The 22,896-nt window shown below is 42.4% G+C and overlaps 1 protein-coding gene across 3 annotated transcripts in view; it reads right to left on the bottom strand.

The window, feature by feature from the left end:
• Positions 1–22,896, bottom strand: part of CDADC1 (cytidine and dCMP deaminase domain containing 1) — a 71,401-nt gene that overhangs the window by 30,055 nt on the left and 18,450 nt on the right. For all 3 annotated transcript variants that reach the window (XM_081082787.1, XM_081082788.1, XM_081082786.1), the window contains exons 4-6: positions 20,739–20,916; positions 9,288–9,857; positions 4,640–4,689 (exon numbers count right to left, since the gene is read on the bottom strand). In XM_081082787.1, the coding sequence (XP_080938913.1) occupies positions 4,640–4,689; positions 9,288–9,857; positions 20,739–20,916 (798 nt within the window). The remainder of the gene's footprint in view (positions 1–4,639; positions 4,690–9,287; positions 9,858–20,738; positions 20,917–22,896) is intronic.

Here is a 22,896-nt window from a genome sequence, read left to right as displayed (position 1 = left end):
AAAAAGTATGGTTATTTATTTCAGAGAGGAAGGAGAGGGAAAGATAAAAACATCAATGATGAGAGAGAATCATTGATCAGCTGCCTCCTGCATGCCCCATACTGGGGATTGAGCCCGCAACCCTGGCATGTGCCCTGACTGGGAATCAAACCACAACTTCCTGGTTCATAAATTGACACTCAACCACTGAGCCAGGCCAGCTGGGCTTATCATTTCTATTTTAAAGATGAGCAAATCGAGGCTAAGTACATTGCCCAAGATCATATAGCCAGTAGGTGATAGAGCCAGGATTCACATCCGGGCAGTTTAATTCCTATGTGTTCCAAGATTTTTTTTTTTCCTTAACTATCATCTCCTTCCTGAAGTCTTTTCTGATCCTAGCTCCTTTTCCTCCATTTGCTGGGTGGGCTAGTTTTATTTTATTTTTTTTGCATGAGTCTGTCTAATATTCCCAACATCATTTATTCAATAGACTATCTTTACCCCATTGTATGTTCTTGCCTCCTTTGTAAAATACTAATTGACTATAAAGGCCTGGATTTATTTCTAGGCTCTCTATTCTGTTCTATTGATCTATGTTTGCTTTTATGCCAGTACCATGTGTTTTTTTTATTACTATGGCCTTGTAGTGTAGCTTGATATCATGTAGTGTGATTCCTCCAACTTTCTTTTTTTCTCTCTCTTAAGATTGTTGTTGCTATTTGGGGTCTTTTGTGGTTCCATATACATTTTTGGCATATTTGCTCTAGCTCTGTGAAATATACCATTGGTATCTTTTAGTCTGCAGGCCGACGCTCTATCTACTGAGCCAAACCGGTCAGGGCACCATTGGTATCTTAATAGGAATTGCACTGAATCTACAGATTGCTTTGGGTAATATGGGTATTTTAATGATGTTAATTCTTCCTATCCATGAACATGGTATATGCCTCCATTTATTTGTATCTTCTTCAATTTCTTTCTTCAGTGTCTTATAATTTTCTGAATACAGGTCCTTATTCCTAGATATTTTATTCCAGGGGTCCTCAAACTACGGCCCATGGGCCACATGCAAACACAAATATTGTATTTGTTCCCGTTTTGTTTTTTTACTTCAAAATAAGGTATGTGCAGTGTGCATAGGAATTTGTTCATAGTTTTTTTTTAAACTATAGTTGGGCCCTCCAACGGTCTGAGGGACAGTGAACTGGCCCCCTGTTTAAAAAGTTTGAGGACCCCTGTTTTATTCTTTTTGAAGCCATTATGAATGGGATTGTTTTCTTAGTTTCCTAGTTCATTATTGGCCTATAAAATGCAACTGATTTCTGGATATTTATTTTGTATGCTTTTACTTTATTGAATTCATCTATCAGTTCTAGTAGTGTTTGGTGGAATCTTTAGAGTTCTCTGTATACAGTATCATGTCATCCACAAATAGTAAGTTTTACTTCTTCCTCTCCAACTTGAATGCCTTTTATTTGTTCTTCTTGTCTGACTGCTGTAGCTAGGACTTCTGGTACTATCTATATATATATAAAGAGCCAGGGGCCATCACTTCTGAAACAACCGAATGGACAACTGAACAGGCTGAGTGGGTTACCAGGCAGCAAAGGGGGTTAGTGAGGGATGACCAAAGGACTGAGCAGCAGGCTGCGTGGGGCGACCAGGCCAGCAGGGGGGGCAGTAAGGGGCGACCAGGCTGGCAGAGGGGGGCCGTTGGAGCAACCAGGCCAGCAAGGGGGGGGGGCATAAGGGGTGACTATGATGGTGGATGGGGCATTTAGGGGTGACCAGGCCGGTGGTGGGGGCAGTTGGGGGTGACCAGGTTGGCGGGGGGGGGGCAGTTGGGGGTGATCAGGTCGGCAGGCAGAGGCAGTTAGGGGTGATCAGGCTGGCGGGGGCGGGGGGGCAGTTAGGGGCAATCATGCAGGCAGGCAGGTGAGCAGTTAGGAGCCAGCGGTCCTGGATTGTGAGAGGGATCACAGATTGGAGAGGGTGCAGGCTGGGCTGAGGGGACCCCCTCCATGCATGAATTCTGTGCACTGGGCCTCTAGTCTATATATATAAAAGCATGACATACAAATTGACTGGACAGCAGAACAACCAGCTATGATGTGCACTGACCACCAGGGGGCAGACGCTCAATGCAGGAGCTGCCCCCAGCCAGCAGGTCCCAATCACCTGATCAAGGCCTGCTGGCCAACATGCATATAAGCATAACCAATAAACACAAGACACTGGGGGGTATGGGAGGCTAGGGGAAGGTCAAGGGGAGAAAAAAAAAAGGAGACATATATAATACTCTTTGTAATACTTTAAGCAATAAAACAATTTAAAAAAAAATAAAGAAAGATGGCATCTGTGGTATAGGCCAGTGGTCGGCAAACTCATTAGTCAACAGAGCCAAATATCAACAGTACAATGACTGAAATTTCTTTTGAGAGCCAAATTCTTTAAACTTAAACTATATAGGTAGGTACACTGTTATTAACTTAATTAGGGTACTCCTAAGGCTTAGGAAGAGCCACACTCAAGGGGCCAAAGAGCCGCATGTGGCTCGCGAGCCGCAGTTTGCAGACCATGGGTATAGGTGAATGATTCAGCACAGGGATTCTGGTGGCTGTCCCTTCAGCTCCCTCCCCAAAGCCACTAACCCCACTCTCCTCATGGGACTTGTCACTGTGAATGACGTTTTATGCATTGGCCCTTTAAGAGGGTACCGGTATCTCTAGCCATCTCTCCCCAGTGAACAGAAACCCTGGAGCTTTTCACAGCCAGATGTTATGTGGGTGCCTCTATTTAATTTATTTTTATTTTTTGGTTAATCCTCACCTGAGGATATTTTTCCCATTTATTTTTAGAGAGAGTGGAGAGGAGGAAGGGAGGAGGGAGAGAAACATCTATGTGAGAGAGACCATCGATTGGTTGCTTCCTGCATGTGCCCCAGTTGGGGCTGGGGATCAACCCTGAAACCCAGGTATGTGCCCTTGACCAGGATTCAAAACTATGACCCTTTGGGGTGAGGACTGAAGCTCTAATCACTGAGCCACAATGGCCAGGACTCTGGGTGCCTCTTCTCAGCTCTGGTGCCCTAGCCTGGGGAGCCCATCGAGGGGTGTAGACCCCACCCTTCTCAGGAGAACTGCCCCTCACGGAGCTGGATATCCCTCCAGAACCTCGGCTGCTGCCCCTTTTTTGTCTCCACCCTTCCCACCAGTCTCAATGTGGGCTCTCCTGTGAGTCCTTGGTTATAAGGTCTTCAGCTCATCTTCAGTTGGTTATTCAGGGTGATTCTTATATAGTTTGGTTATAACTCTAATTTGGTCCTGGGAGGAGGGGAGTTTAGCTTCCACCTACTCCACCGCCATCTTAGATCTACTCAAAGCTCTGTAGTCCAAGGTCAATGGCAGGGTTGGTTTCCTGTAAGACTTCTTGCCTTGGTTTGTAAACAGACATCTTCTCCCTGTGTCTTCACCTGACCCTCCCTCTGGAAGCCACTGTGGCACTCTCTTGGCCCTCTGTGCAAGTCATTAATAATCTTTATATGGATTACATGTTGAAATGATATTTATGGATAGATTAGATCAAAATATATTCTTAAAATTAATTCACCTTTTTCTAAATATGTCTTCTATAACATCTAAAATTTAGTATGTGGCTTGTCTTTTATTTCTGCTGCTTAGCACTGTGCTAGTGTATTCCACTATCTAAAGGATAGAGTCCAAACTCTCTACATGAAATACAGAGTTCTTCAGGGTCAAGACCAATGTCCTCTGCCACACTATTAAGCATAAGACTCTGTACTCCAACATGCCAAATCACTTCCATTTCCCAACTCCCTCTCACACCCCTCACCTCTGCATGCTATCCTCCTAGTCCAGCGGTTCTCAACCTGTGGGTCGCAACCCCTTTGGGGGTCGAATGACCCTTTCTCAGGGGTCGCCTAAGACCATCGGAAAACACATATATAATTACATATTGTTTTTGTGATCAATCACTATGCTTTAATTATGTTCAAATTGTAACAATGAAAATACATCCTGCACATCAGATATTTACATTACGATTCATAATAGTAGCAAAATTACAGTTATGAAGTAGCAACGAAAATAACTTTATGGTTGGGGTCACCACCACATGAGGAACTGTAGTAAAGGGTCGCGGCGTTAGGAAGGTTGAGAACCACTGTCCTAGTCTCACGAACTTGCTCTGCCTGGTAAATTCCTATTCATTCTTCAAGACAAACAACATCTTATCGCTTCCAAGAATATTTTACTCATTTCTCCAAGCAGAGTTAAGGTTGATCCTCTGAGCTTTCATGGTATCATCTTATAATCACTCTTACATACCAGTCTCTCTTTCACTTCTCTGTCTGTGTGAATAGATTACAGAAGGCCATGAAGGGCAGGAAATGTGGTCTTTAACTCCCCCCGGTACACTGTGGCACAGTGACAACCCTGTAGAAGGTGTTTAACAAATGTTTGCTAAATAAATGAATCTATACATAAAATTGTTGAGGAAATAAAGAAATGCTTACAGGACATAAAGTCACCAATATAAAATATTAATGCCTATGGGTCAACAAAATAATGTATTTAAGGTTGAAATATATATAAAGAAAATCAAAGTTAAATGTTTAAACAATTAGTTTAATACTTACAGATTTTTTTTCTGCCCAAATGACTGCTCCAACTCCTATTTTATGATCCTCTGAAAGATAAATGGCATTTAACACAGTAAAAAAATCAATGATTTCTTAGTTTCAGAACTATATTTTTCTAAAAATAATATAAACATATTTATTGAAACATAGTTTCTAAATGTAGCAATTCTTGACATTTCACAAATTATAGAAAACCACTAAAATAATACTTTTAAGCATGCAATATGGGAAGTAGATACTAAATAACTAGACACTGTCACTACCAGCCCAGTCACATGTGATCTTTATGTGGAGATCATTACAATGGCAGTGTCCAGGATCAGGTCACTTCAGAGCTCTAACCAGAATTGACTGTAACTACTGATTCTCCACCAACAAGTCAGTTTCTAAATGACTATTTCTAACGGATGATAAAGTTGTTTGAAAAACAAATTTCTGAACTAATGGATTTAATGTAATAAACAGTCACACAACAATCAAGTCTGTCTTCTAGAATTTTTTATACTCTAATCATGAAAAATACATTTCATGCAAATGTTCTTGCTATGAAAAATGTTCAGATGTATAATACAAACATAAATAAATATTTATGGGCTTCCATATATTTATATTGCTGGAAAGGTCCATGAAGGGGATTTTGATTTGAACACTATGTTGTCCTTTCCCTGACCTTCATAATTTGCCTTTTGGAGGTAGGATAGCCCAATTAATTACATGATGCTCATTTCTAAATCAATTTTGAGACTATAATTTTCCTGCAGAACCAAAATGCCTGCAATAAATAAAGCTGTATTTCTTAAAACCATTAATATGAAACAAAATTTTAAAACCAAAAGAGAAATTCTACACATAAAGGGTTGATTGACTTTTTCCTTCTACTAATACAAGGGTGAGTACAAATTTCTAAGAAAATTATACAGTAATTATGAAAACCATAGTATTTATCAAACTCTTAATAAGGGACGAATATAGTGAAGTAGGTACATTTACACAAAATAACAATCATCTATGATCTTGGGCTAGAACATTTTCATACTGGTGAGGATTAAATAAAATTGTGGCTTCATCCTATAATTTCCTTACAAGTAGTCCTTCCAATGATAACATTTAAATACTTAATTTTTTAAATAAAAGTATAGAGAGACACTTTATTTCACCTATGTATTAAAAATTAGGATGCCTCATAAATAATTTTTGAAAGTTATGATACTATAATAAAATTCTCCAACTTTAGTTAAAGCAAACTTAGGTTTTTAAAATTATCTTATAAAGCATTTGCATAATTTATTTTAAGCACTTTTTACTCATTGCCTCATTTTTCACCCTAACGGTAAAGCATATAAAATTTCCTTTTCTAGATGAGAAAATAGGCAAAGAAATTAAGTGACTAAAATTTAGCCATCTGAACCATCTGAACCTAAGCTACTTTGCCTTTCCTCTACCCCTCCTTTGACATTAAGAATTTCATAAGAAACATTTCCCTTCATTGAGTGCCCGAGTATACAGTGGTGAGGAAAACAGAAGTCCTTATATTCATGAAACTTACAGTCTGTCTGATGAGGAAGGAAGACAGGAACAAGGAAACACCTCTGTGCTGTGCTGTGCAGAAATGTAATACAATGCTAAGGAACAGAGTGCATGGGAGGGGGAGGGCTTACTCTAGAGTGGGGACTGTCATAACAGGGATTTGGGTGTAACCAAAATAGACCCTCAGAATAAAGCATGAGGGGAAGAACATAATTATGGCTTTATGAGCATTTCTAAGGCAAGTGGCAGAAGTCATAAACATAAGAGTATATTTGTCTACAAAACCTATACTGGAAGTAAAATTATACTTAATACATGCATAAATCTGAAACAAAAAATAAAAAACTGAAATAGAAATTCTTCAGATTAAGAGACTACTTTTGCTACCTTCTATACTGAGTAATTTTCATGTTGTGTTTTTTTAAACTCAGGAGCCACTTTTGTTTCCATTTGGGGACAAACTAAACCTTGTCAAGAGGGGCCTTTCCACCAGCAATGCAACTCTATTGCCTGAGGTCAGTCACACCACGAGGACATTCTTTACTTTGCATATGTTAAAACCAAAATGAGCCGAAGCCGGTTTGGCTCAGTGGATAGAGCGTCGGCCTGCGGACTGAAAGGTCCCAGGTTCGATTCCGGTCAAGGGCATGTACCTTGGTTGCGGGCACATCCCCGGTGGGAGATGTGCAGGAGGCAGCTGATCGATGTTTCTCTCTCATCGATGTTTCTGACTCTCTATCTCTCTCCATTCCTCTCTGTAAAAAATCAATAAAATATATATTTTAAAAAAAAAGCAAAAAAAAAAAAAAAAAAAAACCAAAATGAAATTTCATCTATATTAGATTGAGTAGATTTCACTCAGCCCTAACGTTGGCTGACAGATTAGGTCATTTCTCAGAAAGCTTTCCATGTCTGTAATTTTTACAGAAATTGCTCTAGTCATTCACAGTGTCTTCATGTACACTTTTGAAGGAATGGTCAACTTCCAAATTCCCGAGACTCTGAACACTAAGAGTCAGATTAACTAGGGTTCTAGAACGCAGGCATGGTTACTTTAGCTCCCAGTTCTGTGGTCTTGTCAGAGTCTGCTCATGTGGTCTCCAGGCCACTTGTGTCAGAATCACCGGCTGCTTGTTACAAAGGCAGCCTCCTGCCCCCCATGGAAACGCCCTAAATCAACCTCTCCACGGAAGGCGGGAAGACAGAGGAATCTGTATTTCTCATAAGCATTCCCTCTGTTAAAAGTTGAGAACCAATGAGTTATAGTTTGAAACATTAAACTTCCTTGGCTACTCCAACCTACTTTTGTCATCAACATTGTGGTTCAGGAGGAAGGTATAATCTTCAGCTTTGGAAAATGCTTAGTCTAATGGGAAAGCAGGACCCCAAAAAAGCAATTTAAAAAATCACACTTAAACCAGGTGGATAAGATGTAATGGCTTCCTAACTCTTCAATTGGTTCCCTCCCCCATGTGCCCTGACAGGGGCCAGGGATCAAACCTACAAACCAGGTACATGCCCTTGACTGGAACCCAACCTGTGATCCTTTGGTGAAGCACTGGCCCTTGCTCTAACCTCTGAGCTCACCACCCAGAGTTCTCTTTTTTTAATCCTCACCCAAGGACACCCTTAGAAAAAGGAAGGAAGGGGAAGAGACAGGGGAGAGGGGGAAGAAAGAGAAGGATCGATGTGAGGGAGAAACATCAATCCACTGCCTTCTGTATGTGCCCCAACTGGGAATCGAACCCTCAAGCCATGTATGTGCCCCGACAGGGAATCGAACCAGCAACCTTTCCGTGCATAGGACTATGCTCCAACCAACTGCGCCACTCCAGCTGAGCTAATATCAAATTCCTTAATAAGAGCTGAGTGCTTATTAAACCGGCTGCATGTCAAAGTTCCTTGCAGAACTTTAAAAACTTACAAGCCTTGGCCATACCCTTAGGGACTTGGTTTAGTCTGGATTGAAATGTGAACATTTGTTTTTTAATAAAATTTCAGGGATTCTGATAAGCTGCCAGATGAGAGCTTCCATTCTACTGAAATTACTTTGACCTATGGTCTTTGTTTAGAATACATTGCAGGCCAGTGAAATTTATATGAACCTTTTCTTTCAAAAAAATGTTTTTATTCATTTTTGGAGAGAGAGGAAGGGAGAGGGAAAGAGAGATAGAAACACAGATGAGAGAAATATCAACCGGCTGCCTCCTGCACACCGCCTTCTGGGGATCGAGTGTACAACCTGGACATGTGCCATGACCAGGAATCAAACAGCGATCTCTTGGTCGATGCTCAACCAACTGAGCCACAACTGAAACTTTTCTGAAGACTTCCTGTTTACCTTCTTTCTTGAGATAAATTAAAATTTTGTTTTACTATATTCCACTCATCAAATCTTACTCTATTGCTCCTCCTGCCTGTATTTTTTTTCCTTATTTCCAAGTTGCATTTTAAAAAGTGATGATTCTTCTATTTTGAAATATTTTACATCTGATGAGATGTAAAAACAGTATTCTATAATTGGGAATAGAGATGCTATCTTTTATTACAATAAAGAAAGTCCCCAGGAAATATTTTCTGTTTTCACATATATGGCCATGCATAACTTAAAAAAAGTAAAAATGTTTGATTTCTCTACTTGCGACATACTAATTAGCAATTGGAAAAAATATGCCAATATTCTTTTACTTTGATTCTGTTAGTTATTTTGAATTCATATATTGTAAAGATTTTTAAAGTTTTTATTAATATTGAACACATATAAAATATTGAAGCGTTAACAAAAATGAATGACTTGGTTCCCTCTCTCTTTTTGTTCCATCTCTAGTGGAGGGATCAATGAACAGTGAAATGATAAAAACAAGAAGCAGAAAGAAGGGCCTAGATAATCAGGGCATGTAGCACCAAATTATAAGGCCACAAGGAATCCTAAAGCCATTCTGAGGAAGAGTTGTCTACTCAAGGGTCTCACTAATTTCTATATGTTGTACATTTGACCAGCAAAACTCCGTATCTGAGAATAAATGAGTTCTACCATAGATGAGATGAACCCCTTTACTTCTGAGATAAATACAACCAACTGATAAACCCCAATTCACGAACTAAGCATATAACTTACCAGTTCGATAGGCCAATAACCTGGCCTGAACCATGCAGTGCCTTGCAATGTCTTGTGGCAAACTCTGATTGTGAATTTCATTACTCTGTTCAGTCTTGTCACAATAAAATCCGTAGTGGTTACAGATGGGAACACTGGAAGCTACTGTGGCCAAAAGTAGAATAAGGTCTTTCATGTTCTGCCTTAGGTTGCTAAAGTATGGATTTTCACAGAGATTCTCCAAACCTATAGTCATCAGAATCTGCTTATGTAGGTCTTCATTTGAAACAAAAAATAACAACTCATATTCTTTTATTCTTTCTTGTCTACATTTGGAATAAAAGTCAATGTTAGTATCTGGAAATGTTCTTGCCATTTTTTGAATAAAGTCACATTTATAAGAGGTTTCTTCTACAAATTGCATCATACAACACACCAAAGGCTGAAGCAAGACACACACATGGGCCCTACTGTTTGATTTCAATCTTTCCACTGCTTTGGCATCTAACTTTGCATCTTCAGAAGTAGATGTCTCAGAAAGCAAACTTATTTCTGGATCAGCAGGCCAATATGAAATTCGGTTAACTCCAGCTGAAATACAAAATATGAAAGGTAGTTATCATACACATTCTGAAAGTAAGGGCTTTCTTGATAAATTTACCATATCACTGCAGTAGATCCAGAGATCCCAATATAATAAATGCCTGTTACCAAGTCACCAATGACATAGCCTATTGGCAAACCATGGCTCCCAGGCCATATTCAGCCCACTGCCTATTTTGGTATGGCTTGCAAGTTAAGAACATATTTTATAGTTTTAAATAATTGGAAAAACAAAGAACAAGAATATTTTGTGACACATAAAAATTATCTGAAATTCCAATTTCATTGTCCGTAAATAAACTTTCATTGGGACACAGACCCAACCATTCACTGACACAATCTCTGGCTGCTTTTGCACTACAGTGGAGTAGCTGAGTTGAGAGCTGAGTAGCTGTATAGACATCATGTGGCACACAAAGCCGAAAATATTTATTATCTTGACCCTTTATAGAAAAGTTGGCTAACCCCTCACAAAGCCCAGGGGAGGTATTTTGGAATCACTGGCCTTGCCAAGTGTGGTCCCAAAGCCCAGTGCTGGAACTATATATATACCAGAGTCCTACAAGTAATCAAATGGCTGCTTTTAGAAACACCACAGCCGACAGCTAACAGTGTCTAGAGTTTTGTATCTGAAATAAACTAATCAACCATGCATTAATAATGTACCTATACTCTGAATTCTTTCTCTAGGAAGATATTATATGAAAATAATCTAAATGGAGACTAAAAAAAAAAAAAGCATGGATACCATATATAGTGCAGCATTGTTTAAAACAGTAAAGACATAGAAAAAACTAAACAGATAGAATAGGGGAATGATTACACAGAGTAGGGTCTTCCTCATAAGAAAATATCATACAGTTATCCAACATTTCCACAAAGAACTTATAATCTGAGGACAGCAGTGGGGGAAGGGAACAATATTCATTTTTTAAAAAATATATTTTATTGATTTTTTACAGAGAGGAAGGGAGAGGGATAGAGTCAGAAACATCAATGAGAGAGAAACATCGATCAGCTGCCTCCTACACACCTCCCACTGGGGATGTGCCCGCAACCAAGGTACATGCCCTTGACTGGAATCGAACCTGGAACCCTTCAGTCCGCAGGCCAACGCTCTATCCACTGAGCCAAACGAGTTAGGGCAATATTCACTTTTTTAAGTGCACAAAATTAAAGACAGAACAACAACTTAGAAGGAACATTTTTAATCAATGTGATAGAGGAAAGGTTAGTAATCTTTAATATACAGAGAAGATTTTAATTTATTAAGAGCATATACAAATATAAATTGATAAGAACAAGGCCTCAAAAGAGTCCAAAGATATGAACAGACAATTTACAAAAGAAAAAACAAAACTGGATAAGAAACATAGGAAAAGTATTTTAATTTGTATTTCAGAATGAACGATGCCTTATACAGAGGTAAGCACTGAATTGTCCATCAGTTAGTGTTTTACAACAAAGACTGCTTTGCTAGTATCTCCTGTGATTGCAGCTAAGAGAGACATTTTTTATGGCTGTGTCCAGAAGTGGCTAGACGGTTGGCCCACAGGGTGTTGTGCATTCAAAGTAGTAGATGAACCAAATAAAGTCTTAGTTGAATAAACACACATTTATATCTACTCCCCGTTACTTCTAACTCTTATGTGATTTGGGCTATAAAGCAATTTTGAAAGCCTCAAAGCTAATATCAGAATGTTTCCTCTGGCTGCATTTCACCTACTCTCTCTTGAAGTTCTCAAAATCCATTTCCTAACCAGCAGTGCTGGTCAATCTTTCATCTAAACATCCTGGTTGCTTCTAGTAAACCTGATTCAAGGAGAAGAGGGTATGACCAATCTTTAAACAAATATTCACGTACCAGTGGCAAATGCTACTGCAGAAATTTTCCAATTTTGTTGACTCAGACTCAATTACACTCTTTAAAATTAATGAGGACCCCAATGAGGTGTAGATTGTATCTACTTATATTTACTCTATTAAAAATTAAAACAAAAATGTAAAAATATTAATTCAGTAAAAAAAAATCCACACACACAGTAAAGAACCTATGATACATTATTATAAACTAGCGGCCCAGTGCACAACATTTGTGCACTGGGGTGGGGGGGGTCCCTCAGCCTGGCCTGTGCCCTCTTGCGGTCCAGCAGTTGGACATCCTTATCGCTGCCGCTGCGGCCATCACCACTGCACTCGCCAGCCTTGAGCCCAGCTTCTGGCTGAGCGGCCTCGCCCTGTGGGAGCACACTGACCACCAGGGGGCAGCTCCTGCATTGAGCATCTGCCCCCTGGTGGTCAGTGCACATCATAGCAACCTCAGTGCACATCATAGCAACCTGTAGTTCCTCCTTTCAGTCGATTTGCATATAAGGGTTTTATTATATAGAATAACATAGTTTAATGAAAAATAACTATATTTTCCAAAACTGCAACAGAAACTAGTATAGGAGAATTACACTGCTTTAAATTTTAATATCTCTTTATTATCTGGCTTAATAGAAGACATCTGGATTCTCAAATGTGTTGCTGCTTTCAATCTGCTGCTACAGGTTGTTTTATTGAAGTATATGAAAAGTATCCAGCCTCACACAGATGTGTAGTTGGAAAAGGAGTATTTTAACAGCTATTTCAGATAGTTGTCAATATTCTTCTTGAACACTACATAAAATTTTAAGGAAGGATAGGCCCTAAAAATCATAAATTTTTTGTACTCTTATTCTATTCATTAATATTACCACCAATCTCATCCAGAAGAGTCTTTAAGTCTGGGAAGCTATAAGATCATGATGCCAAGTTTTTCAAAATTTTTACTTGAAGGCTCAAATTTTATCATTGACAACAAATACTATCAGTTGTTTTCCTGGAAGTGGAAGGTTCACTTAACTCATTTTTGAGATAATGTCTGGCAAATATCCAAGTGTTTATAGCTTGTCAGATCACAGTGATCCATGAAAAAAGTGGATAATTCAGTTCATAACTCAAACATTTGCATAGGTAGTTTTCCATAAGGCAACCTTCATACTTAAGTTTGCAGCAAAAGTGCTTTATATTTATCTCCTATTTTCTCACACAGAATATTATAAACATGTGTACTCAAGGGTTGGGATTTAATAAAAATAATTTTTACTGTTTCACCAAAGATTCTTACATGAAACCTTTTTTCCCCCCAAGTATGTGACCATGAAGAGTACAATGACTACTAGTGCCTTGTGTGTTATTGGGCAACAGCTTTGACAGATCAAAACACACGTGACTAGCGCCAGCAAGAGCTTTATATGTATCGTGCATGCGTGAGTCAACTTAGCCATTTATAGATATAGAATAAACTTGCTTAATGAGACCTGCTTTCTGATGTAGCTAAACTTTTTCCAGCCCAGTGAAGCACCCCAACTTCTCTTTCAGGTAATTGTCAGCAACACAGCAGTAAATATCAACAAGTACATTATTATTGTAGATCACACAGGGAGAACAAAGGGTAAAACATTTAACTGCAGCAGTGTTTGACTATATTCTGCACAGTGAGAAAACCTGAAGTCATTTTCAAGGTCCACCATTTCTTACTTCTTTTCAGTCGGGTCAAGTTTCTAAGCTTTCTAAATTCCGTTTTCCGGCTAATGAAAAGGAAATAGGATTCCACTGAGTCTCCTACCTACCTACTCCAGGAGTTCTGTGAGGATCAAATGAGATGAGGCACGGGAAAACGCTCCAGACATTTGGTTAGTGTGAAATGTTTGCACCTGGTTATAAAGCAAGTCGTATTCCTGGGCTGAAGAAACTGCAGCCTAGTCGCTAGGGAGAGGAAGCCGGGCATTGCTACGTGATGTCATTACCCGGTGCCCATAGCCACCGTTTCCGGGTTGGGCTGGCTGTGGGCCGCATTTTGCGCCATGGGGTCCTGGCAGCGTTGGCTGCGACTTGGTGGCCTGTTGCTCCGGGGTGGCAGGGCCTGTGTCCCCCTTGGGGAAAGCCAAGTGTTGCTTTGTAGGTGCCAGGTCTGCACTGCCATGTCTCTGTAAATGGCAAGTGCGCATCACAGCAGCTCCTGTGTTGAGTGTCTGCCCCCTGGTGGTCAGTGTGCGTCATAGCGACCGGTCAGACAGTGGGAAGGACACTTAGCATATTAACCTTTTATATATATATACTAGAGGCCCGGTGCACAAAAACTTGTGCACTCGGGGGGAAGGGGGGGTCCCTCAGCCCGGCCTGTGCCCTCTCGCAGTCTGGGACCCCCCAGGAGATAACGACCTGCTGGCTTAGGCCTGCTTCCAGGTGGCAGAGGGCAGGCCCAATCCCTAGGTGCAGCCCCTGGTCAGGCTCAGAGCAGGGCCGATTGGGGAGTTGGGGCACCGTCCCCTGTCATGCACAGAGCAGGGTGGATTGGGAGGTTGCGTAGCCACCCTCAGTAACGCTCAGGGTAGGGCCGATTGGGGGGTGGGGCACCGCCCCGTCACACTCAAAGCAGGGTCAATAGGGAGGTTGCGGCGCCACCCTGTCACGCACAGAGCAGGGCCGATCAGGGGGTTGGGGAGCTCCCCCCTGTCACGCACAGAGTAGGGCTGATAGGGGAGTTGGGGCACCACCCCCTGTCACACACACAGCTGCAGGGCGATCAGGGGGTTGGGAGCTCCCCCTATCAGGCACAGAGCAGGGCCGATCAGGGGGTTGGAACGCTTTCCCCTGTCACGAACAGAGCAGGGCCGATAGGGAGGTTGTGGCCCCGCCCCCTGTCACACACAGAACTGCAGGGCGATCAGGAGGTTTGGGCGCTGCCCCCTGTCACACTGATCCCGGTGCCAGGAGGCCTTGCGGCTCCGCTGATCCCGGTGCTGGGAGACATATTACCCTTTTACTTATAGAATAGAGGCCCGGTAGATGGGTGGGGGCTGGCTGGTTTGCCCTGAAGGGTGTCCTGGATCAGGGTGGGGGTCCCCACTGGGGTGCCTGGCCAACCTGGGTGAGGGGATGATGGCTGTTTGCAGCTGGTCACACACCCTTCAGGGTGGGGGTCCCCACTGGGGTGCCTGGCCAGTCTGGGTGAGGGGCTGAGGGCTGTTTTCAGGCTGGGTCTGAAGCTCCCAACTGCTCCTTTTTTTCTTTTTCTTTTCTTTTTATTCTGGACCAGCTTTAGCTCTGGCTCCAGCTCTGAGGCCTCAGCTGCTGAAAGTAGGTATCTGGTTTGTTTAGGTTCTATAATCGAAACTCTGTATCAAACCTGCTCGCTGAAAGCAGGTTTCTTGGGTTTTGTTTAGCTTCTATATTTGTTACAATGTTTCGAACTGCAGGCTCAGAGGCCGGCAAGGCAGGCGGGGAACGTTGGTTTCCTCCGTCACTGAAGCAAGCAAGCCTCATGTTAGTTTCAAGCTGCCTGGCTGCCAGCCGCCATCTTGGCTGGCAGTTAATTTGCATATCACCCTGATTAGCCAATGGGAAGTGTAGCGGTCGTACGCCAATTACCATGTTTCTTTTTTATTAGCTAGGATATATATATAGATGGGTCTAACACAGCAGTGGGCAAACTACGGCCCACGGGCCGGATCCGGCCCGTTTGAAATGAATAAAACTAAAAAAAAAAAAGACCGTACCCTTTTATGCAATGATGTTTACTTTGAATTTATATTAGTTCACACAACACTCCATCCATGCTTTTGTTCCGGCCCTCCGGTCCAGTTTAAGAACCCACTGTGGCCCTCGAGTCAAAAAGTTTGCCCACCCCCTGGTCTAACACTAACAAAAGCATTTCTATTGTAGGTTCTTCCTGATTTTCCACACTTTCATTATCTCTCTTGGCAGGTTCAAATGTCTTAAAGACATCAAGCAGTAGTCAGTAACTCGTACTTCCCTACTTTTCTAATTCTTGGCGCTGAGGCTATTAGGAGTGCTTACAGCAAACATGTCAAACTTGTGGTCGGTTTGACATGCTTGGAACTTAGCACGAAACACAAGACAAGAATCAAGGTCTCATCTTCCTCCAGTAACACTTTCACAGTCTTCCTTTCTATATCAATGTCACTTTGAATCCTACTTTATACCCTGCCTAATGCAGCAGTCTATTAATCATGCTCTAATTCAATAACAACAACAAATATATATATATATATATATATATATATATATATATATATATCCAGGGGCTGTCACATCTGAAACAACCAAACGAACAACCAAGCAGGCTGAGTGGGGCGACAAGTCTGGCAGGGAGGTTAGTGAAGGATGACCAAACGACTGAGTACCAGGCTGCGTGGGGCAACCAGGCTGGCAGGGGGGTTAGTGGGGGTCGACCAAATGACTCAACACCAGGCTGTGTGGGGTGACCAGGCTGGCAGGGGGGGCAATGAGGGGCGACCAGGCCAGCAGGGGGGGCAGTTTGGGGTGACCAGGCCAGCAGGGGGGGCAGTTAAGGGTGACCAGGACGGCAGGGGGGGGCAGTGAGAGGCGACCAGGCCAGCAGAGAGGGGCAGTGAGGGGCGACCAGGCTGGCAGGGGGGCCAGTTAGGGGCAATCAGGCAGGCAAACAGGTGAGCAGTTAGGAGCCAGGTCCTGGATTGTGAGAGGGATGTCCGACTGCCGGTTTAGACCCAGGATCAGGCCTAAACCGGCAGTCGGACATCCCCCGAGTGGTCCTGGATTGGAGAGGGTGCAGGCTGGGCTGAGGGCTCCTCACCCTCGTGCATGAATTTCATGCACTGGGCCTCTAGTATAAATAATAATTTCAATCATATTATTCCTGCTCAAAAATCTTCAGTGGCTGGCTCCACATTATCTTATATAAGATTTATAGGTCAATTAACAGAAGTGATAAAGTAAATATCCAATCTGCCCAGTTAATTGGGAAAAGAAGAAAAATTGCTACCATCATCTTACCTATCTTCTCTACTGTAACTGCAGGGTAAAGACTATGGAATCTAAAAACTATCATAGATATCCTACAGCTTAAAATACTTGTTGCAGGCCAAGAGACTCTACCACTTGTAGCTCAAAGGCATTGCCTTCACCAGGGACTAATCATTACTTTTAAGACTTTGATGTAAATAAAAACAAAACTAGTGAAATAAGCCAGTCAGAGAAAGACAAGTACCACATGATCCCTCTCACTCATATGTGGAATCTAATGAACAAAATAAACAAACAAAATAGATCCAGGGACATTGAAGCATGCAACAGACTGTCGAATCTCAGAGGGAAGGGGGGCAAGGGAGCAGAAAGAGTTAACCAAAGAAAACACACACACACACACACACACACACACACACACACACACACCCGTGCACGCGCGTGCACCAGGCCCCCTTGGGACTTCTGTTACAGGGGCTGCCAAGTGGGACTCCCACAATGGATTAATGGACTAAATACTAAAGTATACTCCACGGCAACATGGAAAGGAAGCTCTGTACACTGGACCTGCTTCTGCTTTGCTGAACTCCCAGCTGCCCCTCTTTCAGAACTGGCTTGGGGAAATGGGACACTGCAACTTAAAAAATGTAACCTCATACAAATAAAGCCTTCTCCACATCCCATCCTCCCAGGGGGGCTTCTGAAAATGCTTACTCCAGCAATACCCCAAGAGCCTCACTCCCACTCATGTAGGGAAATCTGGCCACTAATTCCTCCTGTAACAGCAGCACCTATGTAAAAGATGTAATATTTTTGGTCTGGCTGATGTTGCTCAGTGGTTGACCATTGACCTATCAACCAGGAGGTCAAGGTTTGATTCCTGGTCAGGGCACATGCCCGGGTTGCAGGCTCGCTCTCCAGGTAGGGGATGTGCAGGAGGCAGACTATCAATGACTCTCACATCATTGATGCTTCTCTCTCTCTCCCTCTCTCTGAAATCAACAAAAACATATTTTAAAAAGAAGATATATTTTAAATAGCAGAATGGTCTGAAACTTACCTGGGGGCAAAAAAGAATCATGATTACAAAGAGTTTTAGTGAGTAGCCCTGTATGACAGAGATGGAAAGCTATCCTATGTAATAAAAGCCTAGGTGGTGTCACGCCCTCGCGCGTTGCTGCCACAAGATGGCCATATGCACAGTAGAGGCGAGGCCCGGCGGCCGCTCTGCACGGTGAGGCCTGGGGGTCCCACAGCTCTGCGGAGCACAGAGGAGGCCAGTTCCAGAGTCTCCACCGCTCGGGCAGAGGAGGTGGGTCCTGGTGGAGGAGACAGGTTGTGGCAGGGGAGGGTAGTTGTGGGAGATCAGGCCGGTGGCAGAGGGCAGTTGGGGCAATCAGGCCGGCAGGGGAACAGTCAGGCATCAATCAGGCTGGCAGGGGAGCAGTTAGGGGGCGATCAGGCAGGCAGGGGAGCAGTCAGGCATCATCAATCAGGCTGGCAGGGGAGCAGTTAGGGGGCAATCAGGCAGGCAGGCGAGTGGTTAGGAGCCAGCAGTCCCAGATTGGAGATGGTGCAGGCTGGGCTGAGGGACACCTCCCCCCCGCGGCAGGAATTTTGTGCACCGGGCCTCTAGAATATTAATAATTTGTGTTTATCCTTTCCAAAATGTAGTCAATGGGAAGCAGCTGCCCAGTCAGGAACTACAGTTCCCACAATGAATATGAACAGTAATGATGCATGTGACTTCCCAGCCAGGATTTGTTTGTTAGTTAATCCTCAGCTGAGGATATTTTTCCATTGATTTTTAGAGAGAGTGGAAGAGAAGGGGGGAGATAGAGAGAGAAACATCAATGTGAGAGGAACACATCAACTGGTTGCCTCCATACATGCCCCGAACAGGGCCAGGGATGGAGCCTACAACTGAGGTGTGCTCCGGACCAGAATCGAACCCAGGACCCTTCAGTCCGCAAGCTGACACTCTATCCACTGAGCCAAACTGGCTAGGGCCCAGGCCAGGAATTTTAAGAGCAGGTATGCCTTCTCTATTTTCTTTCTCAGTCTGGATGCAGAGGACTAGGGATGCAGGGTCGTTGGCAATGACAGCAACAATACCACAGAAGATACCTAGGCCCATGAATCAACCACACGGAGAAATCTGTCTGCTGTTCAGCAACAACTGCATTGGGATATTACCGTAGTGCCCCCTTATCTGCAATTTCGCTTTCTGTGGTTTCAGTTATCTACAGTCAATCATTGTCTGCCAATATTAAATGGAAAATTCCAGAAATAAACAATTCACAAGTTTTAAATTGTGCGCCATTCTGAATAGTGTAATGAAATCTCTCCATCCCACTCCATCTCATCCCAGACATAAATCATCCCTTTGTCCAGGATCTCCACTCTGTTTTGTTTTGTTTTTTGTTTTAATATATTTTATTGATTTTTTACAGAGAGGATGGGAGAGCGATAGAGAGTTTGAAACATCGATGAGAGAGAAACATCGATCAGCTGCCTCCTGCATATCCCCCAATGGGGATATGCCCGCAACCCAGGTACATGCCTTTGACCGGAATCGAACCCGGGACCCTTCAGTCCGCAGGCCGACGCTCTATCCACTGAGCCAAACCGGTTTTGGCCAGGATCTCCACTCTGACCGTTACCCGCCCACTAGTCACTTAGTAGTCGTCTAGGTTATCAGATCTACTATTGGCAGAATCATTGTTATCTATCACAGTGCTTGTGTTCAAGTAACTTATTTTTACCTATTAATGGCCCCAAAGCACAAGAGTAGTGATGCTGGCAATTCAGTTATGCTAAAGAGAAGTGGTCAAGTGCTTCCTTTAAGTGAAATGGTATGTCTGCATAGGAAAAAAACAACATATATAGAGTTTAATATGGTAGTTTGAGGCATCCACTGGGCATATCCTCCATGGATAAACTACTCTATAGGGGTTATAAATGCCTAATATATTAAGCCACTGAAATTTTAGTGTTTTATTTGTTACTAGAGGCCTGGTACATGGATTCATGCACTGGTGGGGTCCCTTGGCCTGGCCTGCAGACATCCCCCGAGGGGTCCCAGATTGCAAGAGGGCGCAGGCCAGGCCGAGGGACCCCACCAGTATATAGTTGGGGCCGGGGAGGGACCAGGCTCCAGGGCATGTGCGGCCCATCTCGCCCAGTCCCGATCAGGGCCAGCTGGCCAGGGAGGGACCACGGGAGGTTGGCCAGCTGGGGTGGGACCGCGGGAGGGCTCCAGGGCATGTCTGGCCCGTCTCGCCCAGTCCCAATCGGCTGGACCCCAGCAGCAAGCTAACCTACTGGTTGGAGTGTCTACCACCTGATGGTCAGTGCATGTCATAGCGACCAGTTGAACAGTTGAACAAACGGTCTGACACTTAGCATATTTGGTTTTATTACATAGGGCTAGAGGCCTGGTGCACAAGTTAGTGCACGGATGGGGTCCAGCTGGCCCATCCTGATCGGGGCCGATAGGGCCGGGCCAACCAGGGTGTGGGGACGTGGGAGGTTGGCCAGCAGGCCCCCCACCCCCGATCAGGGTAGGGGGGCCCACGGGGGACCAGGCCAGCCGGGGGGAGGGGCCGCGGGTGGTTGGTGGGCCGGCCCTGCCCGATCAGGGTGTGGGGGCCGACTGGGGGTGGGACCAGCTGGGAGGATGGGCCGCAGGCAGTTGGCCAGCTGGCCCCACCCCCAATTGGCTGGAGGGAGGGGCCGTCCCCGCCCCCTGGTCAAATTCCCAGTTGAACTCCTGGTCGAGGGGACAATTTGCATATTAGGTATTTATTATATAAGATAGCAGCTCATTTCAGTCTACTATTACATGAAGTATCATCTAACTAGTTAGTGACAGAGCTGAGACCAGAATACAAGCTGACTTCTTATAGTATATAAAACTATCTTTAGATATATATATATTTCTGAAGTACCTCTGTGGTACTTATGCAATTTGTTTCCACTGACTGTTCTCAGATAAATGTTTGTAATCCCCAACAAAGCCTTATCTACACTTACCATTTACAATCATTTTCAAACAAGCAGAACATGGTTTTCTGGAAAAATAAAGATCACAGTTTTTCAGCCTTGACCCATGTTTTATAAGAGCAATTTTCCCAGCATGTAACTCTTCACTCGAACAGTGAAGATCAACAATTTTCATGTTTTTCACCACCACAAGACCAGTTTTCTTCACCTACATTAAAACACAAAATAATAATTTATTTAGTTATAAATGCTAAGGATGATAGCATGGATTATACTTTATTTAGTAATATCATAAAAATCTGTTTCATTCATTACTTGAACAGGTTAAACAAACGCATATTTTTCATTAGGTCCCCCAAATTTTTTGAATATTTAATACTAGCTTTATACCAGAAATGTTCTAAATTTACAATTTCTTAATCAAATAAGCATTTAATTCTCATTAATAAAGTCCTAGTGAGAAATGAATACATTTTGACCTAGTAAAAGGCAAGACCCAAGTCAATTCAACTTTTTTTTCTTGTAGTATCTAGTCTAGGACTATTTTTAGTATTAAGCTTCTAGATGGTCATAAAATAAATTTGGAAAACTGATTTTACACATGAATAAGTAAATCCTGGAACATTTACATGACTTTCTGAAAGACCCACAGATGGTAAACAGCAGAACTAAAGGAGAGGTAGCCCTAATTTTTAAAATATTTAAAATACTAATTAAAATTCTCAACTTCTTTCATAAAAGCAATTTTTAACACTATGGCAGTCTAGATAAATGTGGTTCCACTTCCAACAAATATATTGATTATTTATAATAAAGAATGTTTTTAAATGTATAGTCAAGCTCAGAAGAATAAAAAACATACTTCGGGTATTAGAAAGGCAGCAAGAGCTCAAAGGCAGAGCAGTAACCGCAGCATTATCCCACCCACAGGTGGTGGATGGGGCTAACTCTGCTTTTGTCCTGAAGGCTGCAGCTCTTAAGAGTTGTTACTTTAACCCTAAAATGTTCTAATACAGATACTAGTCAGAAAAGCTGGTGTAACAATATTACTATCAGATAAAACAGGCTTCGGTAAGAATCAGTCCTATGCAAGGCACAAAACAGTCTCAGCTGTTCTCAGTGTAAGACTGCAGTTAGGCAAGTAAACCTGATCCTTGGGTTCTGGACTAATTGTTACAATATGAGGGGAACTTGTTTCCCGACTCCCTTTCAAAGCAATTTTACTCTCAGTTATATCCAATAGGACACATTTTAAATCATTTTAAACATGAGACCAACGTTATATTAACTAAAATAGTCAAGTTTCAGTTTCAGCTATGAGTATAAATGTTTGACACGATGGAGAATATTTTGTAAAATGCCTTTAAAAAGGTATATTTAATTAAGATTTTATAGAATTCCATTTCTAAGTTAACCAACCATGTCCTAAACTATAGCAACATTTAAAAGGAATACAAAAATCTTTCAGTTATAATATTTATAACCAAAATACATCTATTATATTAAAGATCTACCTATATTGGCTTTTAAAATAAGCTTCAAATTTACCTTGAATTTGTGAACTCTTTCCCTTCCCATCCCAAAACTTTCTGGAGTTTCATGTTTCTCACTTACAAAGTATATGTTAAAATCTACTTCTGAATACTTCCAGCAAGTGTTTTTGGGTTTTTTTAAATTGTAACTTAGGAGCCCTAGCAAGTTTGGCTCAGTGAATAGAGTGTCAGCCTCTGGAAAGAAAGGTCCTGGGTTCAATTCCAGTCAGGGGTGCATACCTCAGTTGCAGGCTCGATCCTAGCCGTGATTGGGGCATGTGCGGAAGGCAACCTATCAAAAGTGTCTCTCTCACATCGACATTTCTCTCTCTAACTCTCCCCCTCCCTTCCACTCTAAGAAAAAATAAAATTGTAACTTAGGAAAAGAACTGGTGAGGCCTTATCAAAAGATGTTACCACGCAAGAGCTCATTTTATTAAACTGAACCAATTGTGACCAATGCAAATAGCTGCCATTAAGTGATTTTAGTTTTAGGTTTTCTGTTAAGTACACAGAAATAAAGCCAGAAACCTTGACCACAAAAGACTTCTTTAAAAATTGTTACTCATAACCAATTTATTTATTTTTATTAGAACAACCTTTTAAAAGACCCAAGTTTATCATTTTTTAAAAATATAACTTTATTGTGGAAAGTA

The sequence above is a fragment of the Myotis nattereri genome (assembly GCF_964212035.1).
Source record: "Myotis nattereri genome assembly, chromosome: 2".
In the NCBI taxonomy this organism is placed as follows: domain Eukaryota; kingdom Metazoa; phylum Chordata; class Mammalia; order Chiroptera; family Vespertilionidae; genus Myotis; species Myotis nattereri.
Note: the sequence above shows the minus strand (reverse complement) of the source record. Positions and strands in the feature narration are given on the sequence as shown.